General features: G+C 39.6%; 2 protein-coding genes across 2 annotated transcripts; both read right to left on the reverse strand.

The window, feature by feature from the left end:
* Positions 1-7,947: 7,947 nt before the first annotated feature.
* On the reverse strand, positions 7,948-16,459 carry LOC115682448 (uncharacterized). The gene is made up of 2 exons (XM_056303094.1): positions 16,260-16,459; positions 7,948-9,114 (listed from the first exon to the last, which is right to left on the reverse strand). The coding sequence occupies exon 2, from the start codon at positions 9,012-9,014 to the stop codon at positions 8,001-8,003; it is 1,014 nt and encodes a 337-aa protein (XP_056159069.1). The 5' UTR covers positions 9,015-9,114; positions 16,260-16,459; the 3' UTR covers positions 7,948-8,000.
* LOC130134990 (uncharacterized) lies at positions 15,153-16,160 on the reverse strand. The gene has a single exon (XM_056303133.1). The coding sequence runs from the start codon at positions 16,158-16,160 to the stop codon at positions 15,153-15,155; it is 1,008 nt and encodes a 335-aa protein (XP_056159108.1).
* Positions 16,460-19,839: the final 3,380 nt, after the last annotated feature.

Below are 19,839 nucleotides of genomic sequence, written 5' to 3' on the forward strand. Positions count from 1 at the left end.
AAGTCAAGCCCTTTTCTTGAGATTCCCTACATCCTCACGCAGTTTCGTCCTCAACAATTGAAGTTTGCTTAAACAAGAGAAGAAAGCTTCTGGTCCACTTTCTCTGCTCTCGGCCCGAAGCATCCTTAATTTCTTGATTTAGTGGTAGCTTAGCACGAAACGCGTGGGTGGGAGTACCTACGCCTTTTCCTCAATTTGGGTGGCCATGGAATTCAGCCCAGTCGACGCAATTTGGAGTCCGCGTCAAAGGTGACGCAACAACGTGGAAAGTGAGTGTGCTTGTGGGACTTGGCCAAGAAAACTCCATAAGAAGCTAACACACACACACACACACACTTACATACATACATACATACATACGCATATAAAGTAAGGGTTTGTAAAGAATTCTCTCGTGCCGAGACCAGGGGTGTCAAGAACCGAACCGAAAATTGAAACCGAACCGAACCGAACCGAAATTTTATGCATTTTTTGTTCAGTTCGGGTTTTGGTTCGGATAATGATAAATAACCATCCTTTTTTTATCGATTCGTATTATTTTAGTTCGGTTCGGTTAATAAACCGAACCGAACCAGAAAAAGTTTAAAATCCATGCTCGACGCTCTCACCACTCCCAAAACCCAAAACTCTGGAAATTTCCTCCTCCCCACGTCCAGGCACACCACCGCCAGCGACGGTTCAGGGCCCCCGTCACCACGTCCCCCACCCGGAACAGCAACTGCACGTCGTCTGGGAACACCGACGACGGCGGCGGCGGCGCCGCATGCCTGGACAGAAACTCCTTCACCCTCACCCTGAAGAGGCCCCCTACCCCGCCGATGGACGAGGAGGGCAAGGTAAGGAAGTCGAAGAGGTCGGCCGTGACTCGCCTCTTCATGCGCTTCATCGGCCTCCCGGAGACGACCATGGTCCCGACAGCTGCTATGGTGGCGCGTGGGGTCAGATCTCGCTGGGGAAAGAGCGGCGGGGGTTGATGGGGTGGCGGATCCGGAGGGGAGAGCGGACGGTGCGAGGCGGGAAGAGGGGAGGTTGAAAGATGGAGATGGGGACGGAGAGGAAAGGGGTGTTGAGGATTGTGAGATTGGATTGTGGTCTGGGCGAGTGATGACGACAGATTGTGCTTCTTCTTCGTTGCCGATTCATCGATTTCCATGGCTAAACATAAATAAAAAATAATAAAAAGAGAAAGAGAAGAGTTGAGTGGGGCAAAAAAAGAGACCGAAAAATCGAACCGAATCGAACCGAGCCGAACCGGATTTTTGGTTCGGATTATATCGGTTTGGTTCGCAGTTTGGTTCAAATCAAACACACACCTAAACGGTTTGGTTCGGTTCGGTTTTTCAGGAAAACCAAACTGAACCGAACCGAACCGTTGACACCCCTAGCTGAGACACGACTGCGTGCCGAGTGTCCTTAAATATGATATGCTTCATCGACACGCTATGCTCTTCGTTTCTATACATATGCCAATACAAACATTCCTTTTTATTTAAGTTGCATTTTCCCGATCTACGTTTTAGTGCCCGTTATATTTTGCACTTAGATACTCGGTAGGTGTATATAGTTGAGACCTAATACGAGACTTAAACAGCCCAAAAGATTTTAAGGACTTGGGTTGACCACAATTGCCCAAGTTGAGCTTAACATGGATGAGAATTAAGACATCATAGTGCAAGGTACAAATGCAATAGGCTTATTGAGCTTATGTACATAATTCATGACCCAGTAAAAATTGAGGCAAATCACGATAAGGACATCGTTAAGTATGAATAATAAACTATGAACTCAATTATGTTGATGTATTTGATCTATTGAGCTCACATGTTAAAACGTGGGAACCTCCTAAAGGTAAAAATTACACATGCAATTTTGATGTGTATCATAATCTAAGTGAATCATATAAATGCATTAAAAAGAGTGAATTCACTTGTAAATCCAACGGATTATGCACTACAATATTTGAGCTCATTCATGGAGTATGTCGAGTTTGTTTTAATAGATTTTATTTATAGAGTTCTATTAGCTCACCAATTAAATGTTCATTGTTGAAATATATCACATCATTTGATTATAGGGTTTACATGCTTTTTATATATATGTGAGTTTTCTCCACTTTTCAATTTAAGCTTTTGAGTTGATATACCGAATTAGATGTGTTGTGCCATGAATCGGTTGTGCACCATGCCACCATGAATGGTGTACATAGAATTATGAGATTATTAGGTACTTTCGACTGAAGTAGGCTTACATGAATCAAGAGCACTTAATAAATTTTCTAGAACTAGATACTAGCTACCTATCATGTTCAGTGGCAATCAACTCAGCACTAGGAGAATCTCAGGCATCATGTTACATTGTTACTAGGCGAAAAAAAGGTAAACTACTAACTATTTGAAGAAAATCTAACAACCTTGGTAACCACGCTGCCTTGTTTCAAGGCTTTGGCACATAAAGTAGAATGAAAATAAATGGTTAAACCACGAAAAATTTCAAATTAATATTTTTATGATAAATTTACCTCAAATTAATTTTTTAATTATCAATTCTAAATTGGTACATCTGTGGTAATTTTACCTTACGTTGATTTCCGTTAATTTTTACCGTCAAATTTCGAAATTGAATGATACGTGATAGTTGACGGATGTACCACTTTGAGGTTTCAGCCTCCGTTTGTTACATGTGTACCAGCTTGTGATTTTTCGTAGTATTAATTCAATCAAACGGAAGGTAAATTTGTTACGAATGTATCAGTTTGGAGTTTTTGGTGGTTAATAAATTAGTTTGGAGTAAATTTATCATAATTATACCAATTTGGGATTTTTAGTGGTTAAAAAAATTAGTTTGGGGTAAATTTGTCATAAGTTTATCAGTTCGGAACTTTACGTGGTATTAATACGAAAATAAATAAAGTTTCCACAGGTTTTTATATGGTGTTTTTTCCAACTTATTTCGTCTACATTTGTCATTAATTTCGAGTATGTTTGGTTCACTTTTTGTACTTTTCTTGTATGATTTGAAATTTGATTTTTTTTCTTTTATGGGGACAATCAGCACTCTCATTCAAAACGTACAAATATCGATGGATAAAACTAATTTATATTGTCTCGTAAAATTTTTTTGAGTTTGCAATATTTTATTGGTTTCAAAAGTTTGAAGGTAAAGCAAAAGAAGCTGCTTTTATTTCCATACACTAATTATGATGATCAGAAGATGCACCATTACTAATGAGGTTGGATTTTATCATGTTTACTGCTGATAGATATAAACTTAGTTAGAAAATTGATCAATATATATATATATATATATATATATATATATCACACAAGACTAAGCTGCGCACGAGCTTTACTTAGCAATTTGTTTTTTATGGTCACTTTAACAAATCTCTAATTCTTATACATATGTTTTTTATTTATATGTGTTCTATTTTAAGTCGTATGAGAATCTATAAATTAATTAGATGAGAACAAATATTCCATTATCGCACATATCTTTGTAATGAATGTTTCAAATTAATTGTTTATATATACGTAGATCTTATTTTGAAATATCTATGTAAAAGTAAGGCTGAATTTTTTTCAAAAAAAATATAGCTTTCTTACATCCAAGTTGTAAAAAGGAAAATGAAAAAAAAATTAATGTTTAAAACGTTATGTTACGTATATTTTAGCGAACATTTTATATATGGATAATTGTGCATAGTCTAGGAAATTCCTTATTCAGCATGTTAAATAATATCTCAAATTTGAGCCAGCCAGCAAAACCCAATTTGAATTGAATTATTAATCAAATCCTCTTTTAATGTTGAAGAATTGTTACCGTGACATTATCTTTTAATCCTAAGAAGACATATAGCGGATGTCTGATCAGAGTAGGCCATGGTTCGGTGGGGCCTAGTTCATAAAGTTGTTTGTCGACTCCTTATAATTAAGGGAAAATACCACTTAAAACCCCAAACTATATTATTTGTGACAAATTTATCCTTAATTTTTTTTTTGCAAAACGAAAAACCCCAAACTATGCCACTTGTGATACATTTACCCCACAATACTTTTCCCAATAGCATTTTCATCTTTTTCCTTTTTCTGTTTTTTTTTCCTTTTTTTTTCTTCTCTCTTTCCTCCACCGGCCATGGCGGGGGGAAGCCGGTGGCGAGGGCGGCCCTCGCCGGCGTTCGGTTTGGGCGAGGGCGGGCCTCGCCGGATCCGGTGAGGGCGACCCTCGCCTAGCGTCGAGCGAGGGCGACCCTCGCTGGCTTCCCTCCGCCATGGCCGGCGGAGGGAAAAGAGAAGAAAGAAAAAAAAAAAAAAAGGAAAAAAAAACATAAAAAAGACGAAAATGCCCTTAGGCAAAAGTATTTGGGGATAAATATGTCATAAGTAGCATAGTTTGAGATTTTTCGTGTCATAAAAAAAAATTCAGGATAAATTTATCACAAGTGATATAGTTTGGGATTTTTTGTGATGTTTTCTCTATAATTAAATGTAAAAAAAAACATAGAAAAAAGGGCACACGTAATTTTTTTTTTTGGTCGGAAAGTGCACACATATTTAGGCTCCGTTCGTTTGGCGGAAAATATTCTCCTTTTGGAAAATATTTTCCCGGAAATCATTTTCCTGGAAAATGTTTTCCCGGAACATAATTTTCCGGTGTTCGGCGACCAATATGAAAAAGTTTCGGAAAATATTTTTCGCCGGCGACCGGCGGCGGCGGCCGGCGGCGGTGGCCGGCGACCTTAGTGAAGAAGAAGAAGAAGAAGCTTCGGAAAATGATTTCCGCTTTTGAAGAAGCGGAAGTCATTTTCCGTAGACTTAGGCTATTTTGTGAGGGGGGAAAGGAAAATATTTTCCCACGGAAAACGTTTTCCGCCCCCCCAAACACCGGAAATCCCGGAAAATATTTTCCGGAAGAATATTTTCCGCCAAACGAACGGAGTCTTAGGCGTAGGTTTTTTCAACAACAAAAAAAAACCTATAATAGCCGCCAAATGGCGGGTGTAGCTGCACAAAGAACAAGAAAAAAGAGTAGGGAGGTGAGTGTTCTTTCAAGATAAAGAGCCGCCGGAAGAGGAGAGAAAGAATGCACGATATTCTTATTTTTGAACGATGTGTCGCACCAACGCTTGAATTGAATTATATAAACCTTTGATGTCTTTTATTATTTACCATTTATTTAGCTGGTTCTCTCGCATTAACTTAAATTGCAAAATATAAATTATCTCGATCACGTTAGATTACAACAATTGGTATCGGAGCTTAAAGATAGGATTTTTTGAATTTTATTACGAGGTTTTTGCTTGTCTGATTATTATTTGGAAATTCTGTTGTTACAATTATGCCTGGAGCGAAAATAGAAATTGAAAAGTTCTATGAGAGGAACAACTTTAGATTATTGAGCTTTAAGATGAAGACGCTATTAACAACTTAAAGTTTGGCTGAAGCATTGGAGGGCAAGAATAAGTTGCCTGAAATAATGAAAGATGCCGAAAAAGACATGCTAATGAGGAAGGCAATGAGTATTATCCTATTGAACATGTTGGATAATGTGTTAATAGAGGTAGTTGAGGAGAAGGATACCGCAGCGTTGTGGGCAAAACTTCAATACTCTAGGTCATAAAGGGTTTGAACAATCTCTTATACATGTTAAAAGATGATTTTTAGTTTATATATACTGAATGTATATCTATCAAATCCCACCTAGACGAGTTTAAAAAACTCATGATGGATTTAAAGAATGTTGGTAAGATTTTAAATGATGAGAGCATGGCATAATGTTGTTAGCTTTTTTACCAAAGTCATGGGAGCCTTTTATTAATTCACTACCATAGGAGCGCACTATAATTACCTCAAAAGCAGTAAAGTTTGCCTTGTTCTTTAAAGAATGTGAGAGAAAGTTGCGAGATGACAGTTTAGCGCAAAATATAGCACGGGGACTAATGATTTGATATAGAGATCAACATCAGGGGATCTAGTGATGGTAGAGGTAAAATCATGTCAAAGTCACGCCATAGAAAGTTCAAGGGAAGCGTGAAGTGTTTTCAGTGTCACGAGTAGGGCACATCAGGGGAGGCTGTCTAAAGTGGAGAAACAAAGGTGACAGGCAGAATGTCACAAGTAGTGTGACGAATGTTGTTGAGGAGAGCACTAGTGATGTAAAGGCTATCTTGTATGTGATTATTAATTTGTCAGGAGACGAATGGGTGCTAGATTCAGGGTGTCATTATCATTTGACGTCTGATAGGAACTGTTTTACTATTTACCAGACTGCCGATGGTGGTAGAATTCTGACGGGGAATAATATAGCTTATAAAATTATAGGGATAGGGACAGTTCGAATTCGGATGCATGGTGTGGTGGTATGCACATTGACAAACGTAAGGCATGTACCGAATCTCAAGAAAAATTTTATTTCTCTAGGAACATTCGATGACATCAGGTGTAAATACGCCGCTGAAGGTAGAGTATTGAATATCTCTTGAAATGTCATGATAGTGATGAAAGGAAAAAGAGTGAATACTTTCTATCATCTACTGAGAGAAACTGTGATCGGAATTGCTGCAATTTCATCAAGTGAGTTAGACTCTGACTTGTCTCAATTATGGCATGTGCGGATAGAGCACATGAGTGAGGCATATAAGATGATGTTGAGTGAGAGGGGATTGTTGAAGGGTCAGAAGACAGGGAAGCTGGACTTCCGTGAGCAGAAGTAGCCCCCAATTAAATTTACTACAACTACTTATTCGACCAAGCAATTGGTTAAGTATATTCATTCAGTCTGGGACCCGTATCCAGTTCTTTTGAAAGGAGATGCTCGATATATGTTGACATTTATCGACGGCTATTCAAGAAAGGTATGAGTATACTTTTTGAAGCACAAATTTGATGTATTTGATCGATTCAAGAAATTTAAATAATGTCTCGAGTTTGAGCCTGCGTGCGCAATACGATTCGAATTGGATTATTAATAGAATCCCTCTTATCTATTAGTCCTAAGAAGACGTATAGTGGACGTCTACTCAGAAAAGGCCATGATTTAATTTTCGGTGGGATCCAAGTCAAAAGTTGTTGGCACACATATTAAAAAGTGCGGATTTCTTCAGTGAAAAAAAAAAAACCCTTTGATAGCCGTGGGATGGCGGGTGTAGCCGCACGAAGAACAAAAACAAAAAAAAGTGGGGAGGCGTGCGTTTTTTCAAGACAAAGAGCCACTCGAAGTGGAGAGTTTTTTCTTTTCCAGCTACACGAGGGCGAACACGGTAGTGAATGATGTGCTATACCGAAGAACAAAAATGAGAGTAGGGAGGCGTGTGTATTTTCAAGACAAAGAGCCACTCGAAGAGGAGAGAAAGAATGCATGATGTTTTTTTTTTTTTTCGGCTGCACGAGCGTGAACATGGTGGTGAATCATGTGTTATATCGACACTCGGATTGAACTATATAAATCTTTGGTGTAATTTATTATTACTCGCTTATTTCTCTGGTTCTCTCGCATTAACTTAAATTTCAAGATTCTGGTTAGCGCTTCCGCCCGCGCCAGATTACAACACAACATATCCAATTTTTATGCATATACTATTTTTGCAAACAATTCATATTTCATATTTGCACCTATTTTGATTAAAGAAAAATATACATATGGATTGTGTTTCGAAATGTCCATATAAAAAGAAGTCCAAAAGTTATATTTCATGATTGTGCACGCTTTATAACATGAACATTAGCAAATTACTAAATGATAACTCATTAACATAGATATTTAACTGTAGAAAACAATTACTTTAAAAGTTCTCTACGACATGATTGTGCATATTCCATCAATACATGATGTTAGAGAATCATTGAAAAAGTTATGCAACACAAGACCCTTTATATGACAAACTGATGACATTAGAGAATCAATAAAAAAAATTTCATCACTAAAGAATTATAGCTCGTCTCTTACAGGTAAACGAAAATCACAAAAGCAGAAAATATTTATGATTAAGAAAGCAAAAGAACCCATCAGACATGAAGTTGCTCAAGCTGGACAGGATTTTGGCATTCAGTGGGACAATCTCCAAGATTGACCTCGAGATGATCAGGCAAGGAGGAGTTGTCAATGTTCTCATGGTGGTAGGACTTGCAGACGAAGTAGATCACTGTCTGCACGACCAAATCGAAGAGCACCACCATCGACAGCAGCAGCAAGCAGATCAGCCCAACCCCTATCTTGATTGCAATAGGGACCAAGTCCAAGACCACAAAGCACTCAAACAATGCCTGAACCAGCACGGCGCACACCAAGACACCAAGAAAACACCAAACCGATAGACCCATCTTGCCCTTCATCAGTCTCTTGCTCTTCACCATCGCCTTCCTTCCATACACATCTTCAAGAACCGAGATCACGCTCGCCAGTTGCCAAATCATGGTGATATAAACAAACCCGATGACGAACAAGATCAAGACAATGACGGCCACGGTAATCCCGAGTGCAGGGCCAACTGAAAACCGCCTCACGATGACAAGCCATACGATCAAAAGCCCAGCAGCCACAACATTGTACACAAAGAAGATTGCGAAACTCCAGAAAAAGGTGACCATGAGCCTCTTCCATACTCTGGGCACAACACTCATGATCTTCTTGAAAGTAACCTGCTTGGCGGAGTAGATGCAGGCCACTGTGGAGACAACAGCCGAGATCGACAGCAGAGAGAAGATGAAGATGAAGATGAAGATGAAGTAGCCGAGACTAACGAGCCAGAACGCGACCCACTCCTTCTTGAGCTTGCGGGACAGGTCCCTGTACTTCGGGTCGTCCACCCAGACGTCGTTCCGGGTGATCTCGTGGTCGACAATCTTGAAGGAGAGGAGCTGCGAGACCAAGGAGTGGGCGAGGAAGGTGACGCAGAGAGGGAGGATGAATGCGAGCGTGATCTGGGCGAAGATCTTCCTCCATTTGCGGATGATCTTGGAGGTCTCTCGGTAGACGCCGAGGAACCCAAGGGATTGCAGCTCGTTCTGGTCTCTCTCCATCGTTGCTTTCGCACGGAGGAATCAAGAACTAACCAAACGATCGACGTGTAGAGAGACGGGGATCTTTCTTGAATGAGAACAAGCGAAGAGATTCAGAAGACTCAAGACGCTTATAAAGGGACTTGACAAGTACAGCCTCAGAGTGAAACGAGAAACGAAGATAGCGATGCCGTCACGTCAAGAGTGGGGGTAGGTTCTCAAGAGGGGAACACTTTGAAATTTCAACGGGTCAACCTTTTTTTTTCACATTCGTACTTCTTCATGCGATTTCTTCAGCCATAATTGAATTGGCTTGAAGAAGAGAACAAAGATTTTCGCTCACTTTCTTGATTTAGCATGATTGGAGCACGAAACGCGTGGATGGGTTTTGGCCTTTTCCTCGATTTGGGTGGCCATGAAATTCAATTCAATTCGATTCAATTCAGCCGAGTCGATGCATTTTGGTCTCCGCGTCAAAGGGGTGCGCAGTAACGTGGAAAGTGGGGTGCGCTTGTTGGCCTGGCTTAAGAAATTTCCTTGAGATGTTAACGAATGTACAGACCAAGTAGAGGTATGTTTAAAATATTTGTGCCGCGCAGACACATGGCACTTTGGGCAAGCGCCAAGTGTTGTCGGCTATAATCCGCCTTTTCGACACATTTGCTCTTCAAATCTATTCGTGTATGCCAATCCGAACAAGCGTTTTAGGGTGCGATTATTACACATAATAGATTTGGAAAACATTTTTCGAAAAATAAATTCTTGTATCGTTTATAAAAATAAATAAATGAAAAATATTTTCATCAATCACTATAATATGTAGGCATAAATTGTTGTCACTAATGAAAACATTTTCCGTTGACTAATTTTTCTAAGTGGCATGATCAATCATTTTTCAAAAAAAGTTTTCTAAATCATGATTTTTCCGTGAAATCAACATAACCATAATGTTAATTGCATTTCTCCAATCTACCTTTCAGTGTCTGTTGTATTTTGCACTTGAATATTCTATGCATGACCATAGTTGAGACCTTATATTAAACTTAAACCGGTCAAGAAATTTGAAAAAACTTAGACTGAACACAATTTCCCCACGATGAGTTTAACGTGGATGAGAATAGAGACATTATAATGCAAGGTACAAATCCAGTAGATATATTGAGCTTATCTATATAGTTCATGATCCAATATAGATTTAGGTAAACCACAATAAGGGGGCATCTTTAAGTACACATATAAGCTCCTAAACTCAACGGTGTTGATATATTTGATTTATTGAGCTCACACATAAAATAGCTGAAAAACGTAGTAGTGCTAAAAATCACGTGTGTCATTTTTATGTATATAGTAACCTAAGTGCAACATTCAGATGCATTAAAAAGAGTGACTTTACTCGTGAATCCAACGGTGGACATGCACTACAGGACTCAAGCTCATTCGTGGGTACATTACATTTGGTATGAAAAAAGAACATCACAAGTGTCATAACTTTTGCACGGCGCTTACTTAAGTACTATAACTTTTTTTTCGATCACTTGAATGTCATAACTTTTGTACGACGCTAACTTAAAAGTCATACTTTTTTTTTCGATCACTTAAGTCTAATATAACTTTTTGATTGATTACTTGAGTGTCATAATTTTAAAAAAAACGGTGCCATGTCACGTTTAGTTTTTGACACTTGGTGAATGTTTTTAAAAATTTATGACATTCAAGTAGTCAATTAAAAGTTATGACACTCAAGTGAACGTTTTTTTAGACGTTATGGCATTCAAGTGACGGAAAAAAATTTTATGGCACTTAAGTGAGAGCTGTCAGTGCACTAGACACACGGCTCAGAGGTAAGAGAATTGAGTGGGCTGGGAATATTTTCTTTCAGGTGTAGGATTCAACTCCCACGCTTTGTAAGATGGTAAAGCAAAAGTCCGAGAGAGAGAGAGAGAGAGAGAGAGAGAGAGAGAGAGAGAGAGAGAGAGAGAGAGAGAGATTTATCAAGTGAGCGCTATACAAAAGTTTTGGCACTTATAGTGTCATTATCTCTATTTGTTTTATAAAGATAGGTTGTATAGACTGAGATCAAAGAGATGTGACAAGAAATTGCTTGATTTGCTTAGGATTTCATATCGTAAGAACTTATACCTCTTTTTATTAGACTTTGTTATGAACTATGTACATATGGACTGAACCAAAAAAGGGAAAGTCTGCTGCTATAAGCACGTGGTAGAGCCAAAACTCTGGCTTCTCAAGCTAGAAGCTACTTAGTAAGGGCTGGTGTAACAGAGAAGAGAATGCATTTTTGGAATCTAAATGGTGCCCAACACATGTTTGTTATCTTTCAGTTCTTGAGTATATTTGGCTTGTCACTTATACATTTTTTTCCTCTTTATCTAAGTTAAATAGACCTAGCGTAAACCTCAAGAACACTTTGACATAATTTTAATACTTTCTTATTATAATACAGTAATCGTTCCTTTCCATATTACAATATGTTAATTAAATGCGAGCCTCGTGTGAGCACGGGAGGGAAAATTACCAAAAAAGTCCTAAACCTTTTGCAATTGTGCTAATTCAGTCCTAAACCTTTTTTTTTTGGCCAATTTAGTCCTAAACCTTTTGCAATTATGCCAATTTAGTCCATCCGGCCACTTTTGGCTGGCTGGCGCTGACGTGGCAATTTTTAATAATTTTTTTCTCTTTCTTTTTTATTTTTTCGCCTATCTTTTTCTCCGGTCGCCGGTCCGGCGACCGGCGAGAGGCTGAGGCCGACGAGGTCGACCTCGCCCTGGCCATGGGCGAGGCTAGCCCTCGCCGGCACTGGCGAGGCCTCGCCCGGCGACGGCGAGGCCGCCCAGATCTGGCGAGACCTCGCCGTCGCCTGGTGAGCTCGACCTCGCCCGGCCATGGCGAGGCTCAATCTCGCCCGGCGACGGCGAGGTCGACCTCGCTAGATCTGGGCGAGGCCTCGCCCGGCGACGGCGAGGCCGCCCAGATCTGGCGAGACCTCGCCGTCGCCAGGCCAGCCTCGTCGTCGCCGGGCGAGGTTGACCTCGCCATGGCCAAGGCGAGGTCGACCTCGTCCAGCGACGGCGAGGCCTCGCCAGATCTGGGCGGTCTCGCCTTCGCCGGGCGAGGTCGAGCCTCGCATGGCCAGGGCGAGGTCGAGCTCGCCAGGCGACGGCGAGGTCTCGCCCAGATTTGGCGGGGCCTCGCCCATGGTCGGCGAAGTGGACCTCGCCGGCCTCAGCCTCTCGCCGGTTGCCGGACCGGCGACTGGGGAAGAAGATAGGCGAAAAAAAAAAGAAAGAGAAAAAAATAAAATAAAAATTCGAAAAATAATAAAAAAAATTATTAAAAATTGCCACGTCAGCCGGCCGGTGTCCACGTCAGCGCTGGTCGGCCAAAAGTGGCCGGATGGACTGAATTGACACAATTGCAAAAGGTTTAGGACTGAATTGACAAAAAAAAAGTTTAGGACTGAATTGGCATAATTGCAAAAGGTTTAGGACTTTTTTGGTAATTTTCTCAGCACGGGACAGCACCTTTGTGAGTTTTATTCTTGAATCTTGATCACCCTTTACGTCCTTTCCGTTTAATTTCAATTCATTTAGGCCTGAATTATATGAATTTTGTTAAGAAGTGCACCAGCTTATTTTTTGACTAAGAAAATAGGAAGCAAATAGGAAAACATTACAATTTCCAATGCCTAATTATCTTTTTCATATGCATAATCAATGTTTACAAAGCCAAACACATTTCCATTAAGTATGTTTATCTAGTTCCCAAGGGTATTCGTGAAGAAGACCCGAACCAAAAAGTCTGTCTTGCTCGAATTTGTGCTCGAATCAACGTACTTCAGCATATTCTATATATATAATATTTGTTTTTAAAATAAATATACTATTTTGTAACATCTATATATAATTAGATGAAAAAAATTATATATGATTGCACGTATTTTTGCAATAAATGTTTTAAAATACTAATTTATGTGGGGGAAAAGATATTGCAAGTGTTATAATTTTTATATGGTGCTCACTTCAGTATCAAAACTTTTTTACCGATCATTTGAGTATTGCACTAGAGAAAATTCAATCACTTCAGTGTCTCCGGTAACGATTTATCCTATGTAACTTTTTTATTGAATTTTTAATTCCGATGTGCCATTTACAAAAAAATATAAGTCCAATGTGGACAAATCCCGTGGTCAAATCCTCCGTGAAAACTGCCATATCGCCTCTTCTTCTTCATGTTCATCTTCATTTTGGTCTTCATCCTCTTCGTTCATCTTCATCTTTTTCTTCAGCTGACAATTTTAACTTTCATACAAATATTTCTTCTTTTTCTTTTCCAATCATTTTTTTAAGGGATAATGATACAAACAGTCCCTGAACTTTGGCCCAATATACAATTTGATCCCTGAACTTTTAATTTGTTCAATGTAGTCCTTGAACTTTAAGTTAATGTTCAATATGGTGCCTGAACTTTTAATTTGTTCGATGTCATCCATGAACTTTTGATACATGTTCAATTCAGTTCCTGAACTATATGAAAATGTTCAATGTAGTCCCTGAACTTGAATTAATGGAAATGACTGCATTGAATATTTTCATATAGTTCAGGGACTGAATTGAACATGAACTAAAAGTTCAGGGATGACATTGAACAAATTAAAAGTTCAGGGACCACATTACACATTAGATTAAAGTTTAGGGACTACATTAAATAAATTAAAAGTTCAAGGACCAAAATATACATTGGGCTAAAGTTCAGGGACTATTTGTGTCATTTCCCTTTTTTTAACCACCGTTTATGTTCTAAAACAACCAGCAACAGCAAAACAAAAGTGAAAAAAGAAAAAAAATTTCAATCAAATCCTCTTATGTATTAGTTCTTGACGTCTGCTCAGGACACGCTATGGTTTAATTTTCGGTGGGGCCCAGGTCAAAAGTTGTTTGTTGAGTTCTTAGAATTAAATATAAAAAAAGGGAGAAAGAAGGGCACACATGTAAAAAGTGTGGATTTCTTCAGCGAAAAAAAAAAACCCTACAATAGCCGTCAAATGGTGGGTGTAGCCGCACGAAGAACACACAAAAAAAGGGTTAATGCCGCAAAAAACCTCAAATTGATACACCTGTAATAATTTTACCCTCTGTCAATTTTTGTTAAATTATACCTTCGAGTTACCGAGTCAAATAACACGTGACAATGGACGGGTGTACCAGTTTAGGATTTCAAATTTATCAATTTATGATTTTTCGTGATATTAATATTATTTAGCGAAAGGTAAATTTGTCACAAGTGTACTAGATTAGGATTTTTGGTGATCAAAAAATTAGTTTGTGATACATTTGTCACAGATATACTAGTTCGGGGGTTTTGATGGTTAATAAATTGGTTTAGGATAAATTTATTATAGGTATACAAGTTTGAAATTTTTTGTGGTATTAACGCCCAAAAAAAAGTAGGGAGGCGTGTGTTTTTTCAAGACAAAGAGCCACTCGAAGAGGAGAGAAAGAACAATTGATGTTCTTGTCTTTTTCCGGCTGCACGAGTGAGAACAAGATGGTGAATGATGTGCTATACCGACATTCGGACTCAATCATGTAATTTTTCGGTGTCATTTATTATTACTCGTTTATTTCTTTGGTTTTCTTGCATTAACTTAAATTGCAAAATCCTGGTTAACACTTCCGCATTAGGTTACAACACAACATATCCAATTCTTATGCATATACTATTTTTGAAAAAAGTTATATTTCATAATGGCACCTATTTTGATAAAAAAAAAGTACATATGGATTGTATTTTGAAATGTCCATATAAAAAGAAGACTTAAAGTTATATTTCATGATTGTGCATACTTTATAGCATGAACTTTAGCAAATTACTAAATGTTAACTCAATAACATAGATATTTAACAGTAGAAAACATTTACTTTAAAAGGTCTCTATGACATGATTGTGCATATTCCATCAATACATGACGTTAGAGAATCATTGAAAAAGTTATGCAACACAAGACCCTTTATATGATAAATTGATGACATTATAGAATCAATAAAACAATTTCACAACTAAAGAATTATAGCTCGTCTCTTAGAGGTAAACGAAAATCACAGAAGCAGAAACTACTTATTATTACGTAAGTGAAAGAACCCATCAGGCATGAAGTTGCTCAAGCTGGACAGGTTTTTGGCCTTCAGTGGGACAATCTCCAAGATTGACCTCGAGATGATCAGGCAAGGAGGAGTTGTCAATGTTCTCATGGTGGTAGGACTTGCAGACGAAGTAGATCACTGTCTGCGCGACCAAATCGAAGAGCACCACCATCAACAGCAGCAACAAGCAGATCAGCCCAACACCAATCTTGATTCCTATAGGAACGAAGTTCAAGACCACAAAGCACTCAAACAATGCCTGAACCAGCATGGCGCACACCAAGACACCAAGAAAACACCAAATCGACAGACCCATCTTGCCCTTTATCAGCCTCTTGCTCTTCACCATCGCCTTCCTTCCATACGCATCTTCAAGAACCGAGATCACGCTCGCCAGTTGCCAAATCATGGTGATATAAACAAACCCGATGACGTACAAGATCAAGAGGATGACCGCCACGGCAATCCCAAGTGCAGGGCCAACTGAATACTGCCTCACGATGACAAGCCATGCGATCAAGAGCCCCACAGCCACAGCATTGTACACAAAGAAGATTCCGAAGCTCCAGAAAAAAGTGACCATGAGCCTCTTCCACACTCTGGGCACCACACTCATGATCTTCTTGAAAGTAACCTGCTTGGCGGCGTAAACGCAGGCCACTGTGGAGACAACTGCCGAGGTCGACAGCAGAGAGAAGATGAAGATGAAGATGAAGTAGCCGAGCCTAACGAGCCAGAACGCGACCCACTCCTTCTGGAGCTTGCGGGACAGGTTCCTGTAGTTGGGGTCGTCCACCCAGACGTCGTTCCGGGTGATCTCGTGGTCGAAAATCTTGTAGGAGAGGAGCTGCGAGACCAAGGAGTGGGCGAGGAAGGTGACGCAGAGAGGGAGGATGAGTGCGAGCGTGATCTGGGCGAAGATCTTCCTCCATTTGAGGATGATCTTGGAGGTCTCTCGGTAGACGCCGAGGAACCCAATGAATTGCAGCTCGTTCTGGTCTCTCTCCATCGTTGCTTTCGCACGGAGGAATCAAGAACGAGTGAAATGATCGAGTCTAGAGAGACTGTGATACTTCTTGAAGGAGAACGAGCGAAGAGATTCAGAGACTCGAGACACTTATAAAGGCTCTTGACAAGAACAAACACAGAGTGAAACGAGAAGCGAAGATAGCGATGCCGTCACGTCAAGAGTGGGGGTAGGAAGAGGGGAAGACTTTGAAATTTCAACGGGTCAACCTTTTTTCTTCACATTCGGACTTCTTCACGCGATTTCTTCCGCCATAATTGACTGTGCTTGAATAAGAGAACAAAGATTTTGGCTCACTTTCTTGATTTAGCATTGATTGGAGCACGAAACGCGTGGATGGGCTTTGGCCTTTTCCTCGCTTTTGGTGGCCATGTAATTCAATTCAATTCAGCCGAGTCGATGCAAATTGGTGTCCGCGTCAAATGGGTGCAATAACGTGGAAAGTGGGTGCTCTACTTGGCCTGGCTTAAGAAATTTCCTTGATATGCAAACGTATATACGTACCAAGTCGAGAATTTTGTTTAAAAAATCTGTGCCGCGCAGACACGTGGCACTTCGAACACGCACTAAGTGTTGTCGGCTACGATCCGCCTCTCACGCTATGCAAAGAGGCAGAACAAAAGTCTGACATATTAAGTGAGCGCTATACGAAAATTGTGGCACTTGTAGTGTCATTGTCCCCACTTATTTTATAAAGATAGGTTGTACATACTGAGATCGAAGAGATGTGACAAGAACTTGCTTGATTTGCTTAGGATTTCCTATCGTAATAACTTATACCTCTTTTTATTAGACGTTTTTTTTATGAACTATGTACATATGGACTGAGCGAAAAAAAGGGAAGTCTGCTGGTATAAGCACGTGGTAGAGCCAAAACTCGGGCTTCTCAAGCTAGAAGCTACTTAGTAAGGGCTGGTGTAACAGAGAAGAGAATGCATTTTTGGAATCTAAATGGTGCCCAACACATGTTTGTTATCTTCAGTTCTAGAGTATATTTGGCTTGTCACTTATATATGATTGCACGTATTTTTGCAATAAATGTTTTAAAATACTGATTTATGTAGGGAAAAAGATATCACAAGTGTTATAATTTTTATACGGTGCTCACTTCAGTATCAGAACTTTTTTAGCGATCATTTGAGTGCCGTACTAGAGAAAATTCGATCCCTTCAGCGTCTCCAACGATGATTTATCCTATGTAACTTTTCTATTGAATTTTTAATTCTGATGTGGCATTTACAAAAAAATATAAGTCCAATGTGGACAAATCCCGTGGTCAAATCCTCCGTGAAAACTGCCATATCGCCTCTTCTTCTTCATGTTCATCTTCATTTTCTTGGTCTTGGTCTTGGTCTTGGTCTTAATCTTCATCCTCTTCGTTCATCTTCATCTTTATCTTCAGCTAACAATTTTAACTTTCATACAAATATTTCTTCTTTTTCTTTTCCAATCATTTTTTTAACCACCGTTTATGTTCTAAAGGGACCAGCAAAAGCAAAACAAAAGTGAAAAAAGAAAAAAATTGCAATCAAATCCTCTTATCTATTAGTCCTAAGAAGATAGTGGACGTCTGCTCAGAAAACACTATTGGTTTAATTTTCGGTGGGGGCCCGGGTCAAAAGTTTTTTTTGTGGAGTCCTTAGAATTAAATATAAAAAAAGGGAGAAAGAAGGGCACACAAATGTAAAAAGTGTGGATTTCTTCAGCGAAAAAAAAAAGAAACCCTACAATAGCCGTCAGATGGTGGGTGTAGCCGCACTAAGAACAAACACAAAAAAGAATTAATATCACCAAAAATTTCAATCTGATACACTTAGGGCCCGTTTGGTAACGTGCCAAATAGTGAAAATTTCTGTTCTTTTGTTCCCAGAAATAGTTTGGGAACAGAAATGCGTTTGGTAAACTTTTTGTTCCTCGGCACATTTTTGCAAAAATTTGTGCCGAGAAACAGTTTTGGAAGAGAAACAAGAAGTAAAAAAAAGTTGCTTCTTATTTCTCGGCACAATTTTGAGAATCAGTTTTTTTTTTTTTTTTTCTTTTCTTATTTTGTGTGTTGTTCTTCCTGGCTGAGCCGGCCGTCGGTCGCCGACGGACGGCCGGCGACGGCCACACCGGGCCGGCGAGGGCGTCATGGCCCTCGCCGCCGCCGCGGAGGCGAGGTCGCCCTCGCCGGCGAGGGCGAGGGCGAGGGCGAGGCTCGGACCCTCGCCGCCGGGCGAGGCGGCCTCGCCCAGATCGAGCGAGGCCGAGCCTCGCCGTCCGTCGCGACGGCGAGGTCGGCCTCGCCCGGAGACGGCGAGGGTCCGCCTCGCCCTCGTCGGCGAGGGCGACCCTCGCCTCCGCCGGCCGCCGGCGAGGTCCGTGATGCCCTCGCGGCCTCGGGCCGTGGCCGGTCGCCGGCGACGGCGACCGGCCATGGCCAAAGAAGAAAGTAAAAAAAAAAAATTTAAACAATTCAAAATATTATTAAAATATTATTTGGGAACAGAAATTTTGTGTAGTTACCAAACGCATTTCTGTTCTTTTCTACTCTAGGAATAGAAATTTTGGACATTTATCAAACGCCTTTAAATACTCAGAAATTGTTTCCGGACACAGAATAAAAAAAAATCATTTCTGTTCAGAAATAGCGCCCGGGCACAGAATGGTATTCATGCGCACCCTTATAATAATTTAACCCTCTGTCAATTTTCGTTAAATTTTACCATCAAGTTACCGAGTCGGATGACACCTGGTAGTTAACGGATGTACTAGTTTCGGATTTCAGATTTACCAATTTATGATTTTTCGTGATATTAATATAATTTAGTGAAAGGTAAATTTATCACAAGTGTACCAGATTGAGACTTTTGGTGGTCAAAAAATTAATTTTTGGTTAATTTTATCACATATGTACTAGTTCGGGGGTTTTAATTAGGGGTAAATTTATCACAGGTATACCAGTTTAAAGTTTTTGGTGGTATTAACCCCCAAAAAAAGTAGGGAGACGTGTTATTTCAAGACAAAGAGCCACTCGAAGAGAAGAGAAAGAATGTATGATGTTCTTATTTTTTTTTCGACTGCATGAGCGCGAACATGATGGCGAATGATGTGTTATACCAAAGAACAAAATAAATAGGAGGGAGGCGTGTGTTTTTTCAAGACAAAGAGCCACTCGAAGAGGAGAGAAAGAACGCATGATGTTCTTGTTTTTTTTTTTCCGGCTGCACGAGTGAGAACACGATGATGAATGATGTGCTATACCGACATTCGGATTGAACCATGTAAATTTTTTCATGTCATTTATTGTTACTCGTTTATTTCTCTGGTTCTATTGCATTAACTTAGGGCGCGTTTGATAACGTTTCTATTTCTGAAAATAATTTCTTTTTAGAAATAGTTTTTTCTATTTCTATTTCCTGGATGAGTTTCTAAGCAAATGAATGCGTTTGGTAACTGCACAAAATTTCTATTCCTGAAATAAAAAAAGAACAAAAATACGTTTAGTAACTGCACAAAATTTTTATTCCTAAAATAAAAAAAGAACAGAAATTCGTTTTGTATAACCAAAAAAATTTCTATTTCCAAGTTTTTTCATTCAAGTCTATGTCTTTTATTTAACTATAAGTACAAGTCATAAGTGAAAAAAATCAATAAGCATTGATTATTGATTTGTCTAATC

The sequence above is a fragment of the Syzygium oleosum genome, unplaced genomic scaffold, assembly GCF_021117445.2.
Source record: "Syzygium oleosum isolate NSW1041296 unplaced genomic scaffold, Sole_v2.1 Sole_v2.26, whole genome shotgun sequence".
NCBI classification, from domain to species: domain Eukaryota; kingdom Viridiplantae; phylum Streptophyta; class Magnoliopsida; order Myrtales; family Myrtaceae; genus Syzygium; species Syzygium oleosum.

Bases quoted from the DNA above. Each gene is read 5' to 3' on its own strand.
- LOC130134990 (XM_056303133.1), bottom strand. From the start codon at position 16,160: ATGGAGAGAGACCAGAACGAGCTGCAATTCATTGGGTTCCTCGGCGTC.
- LOC115682448 (XM_056303094.1), bottom strand. From the start codon at position 9,014: ATGGAGAGAGACCAGAACGAGCTGCAATCCCTTGGGTTCCTCGGCGTC.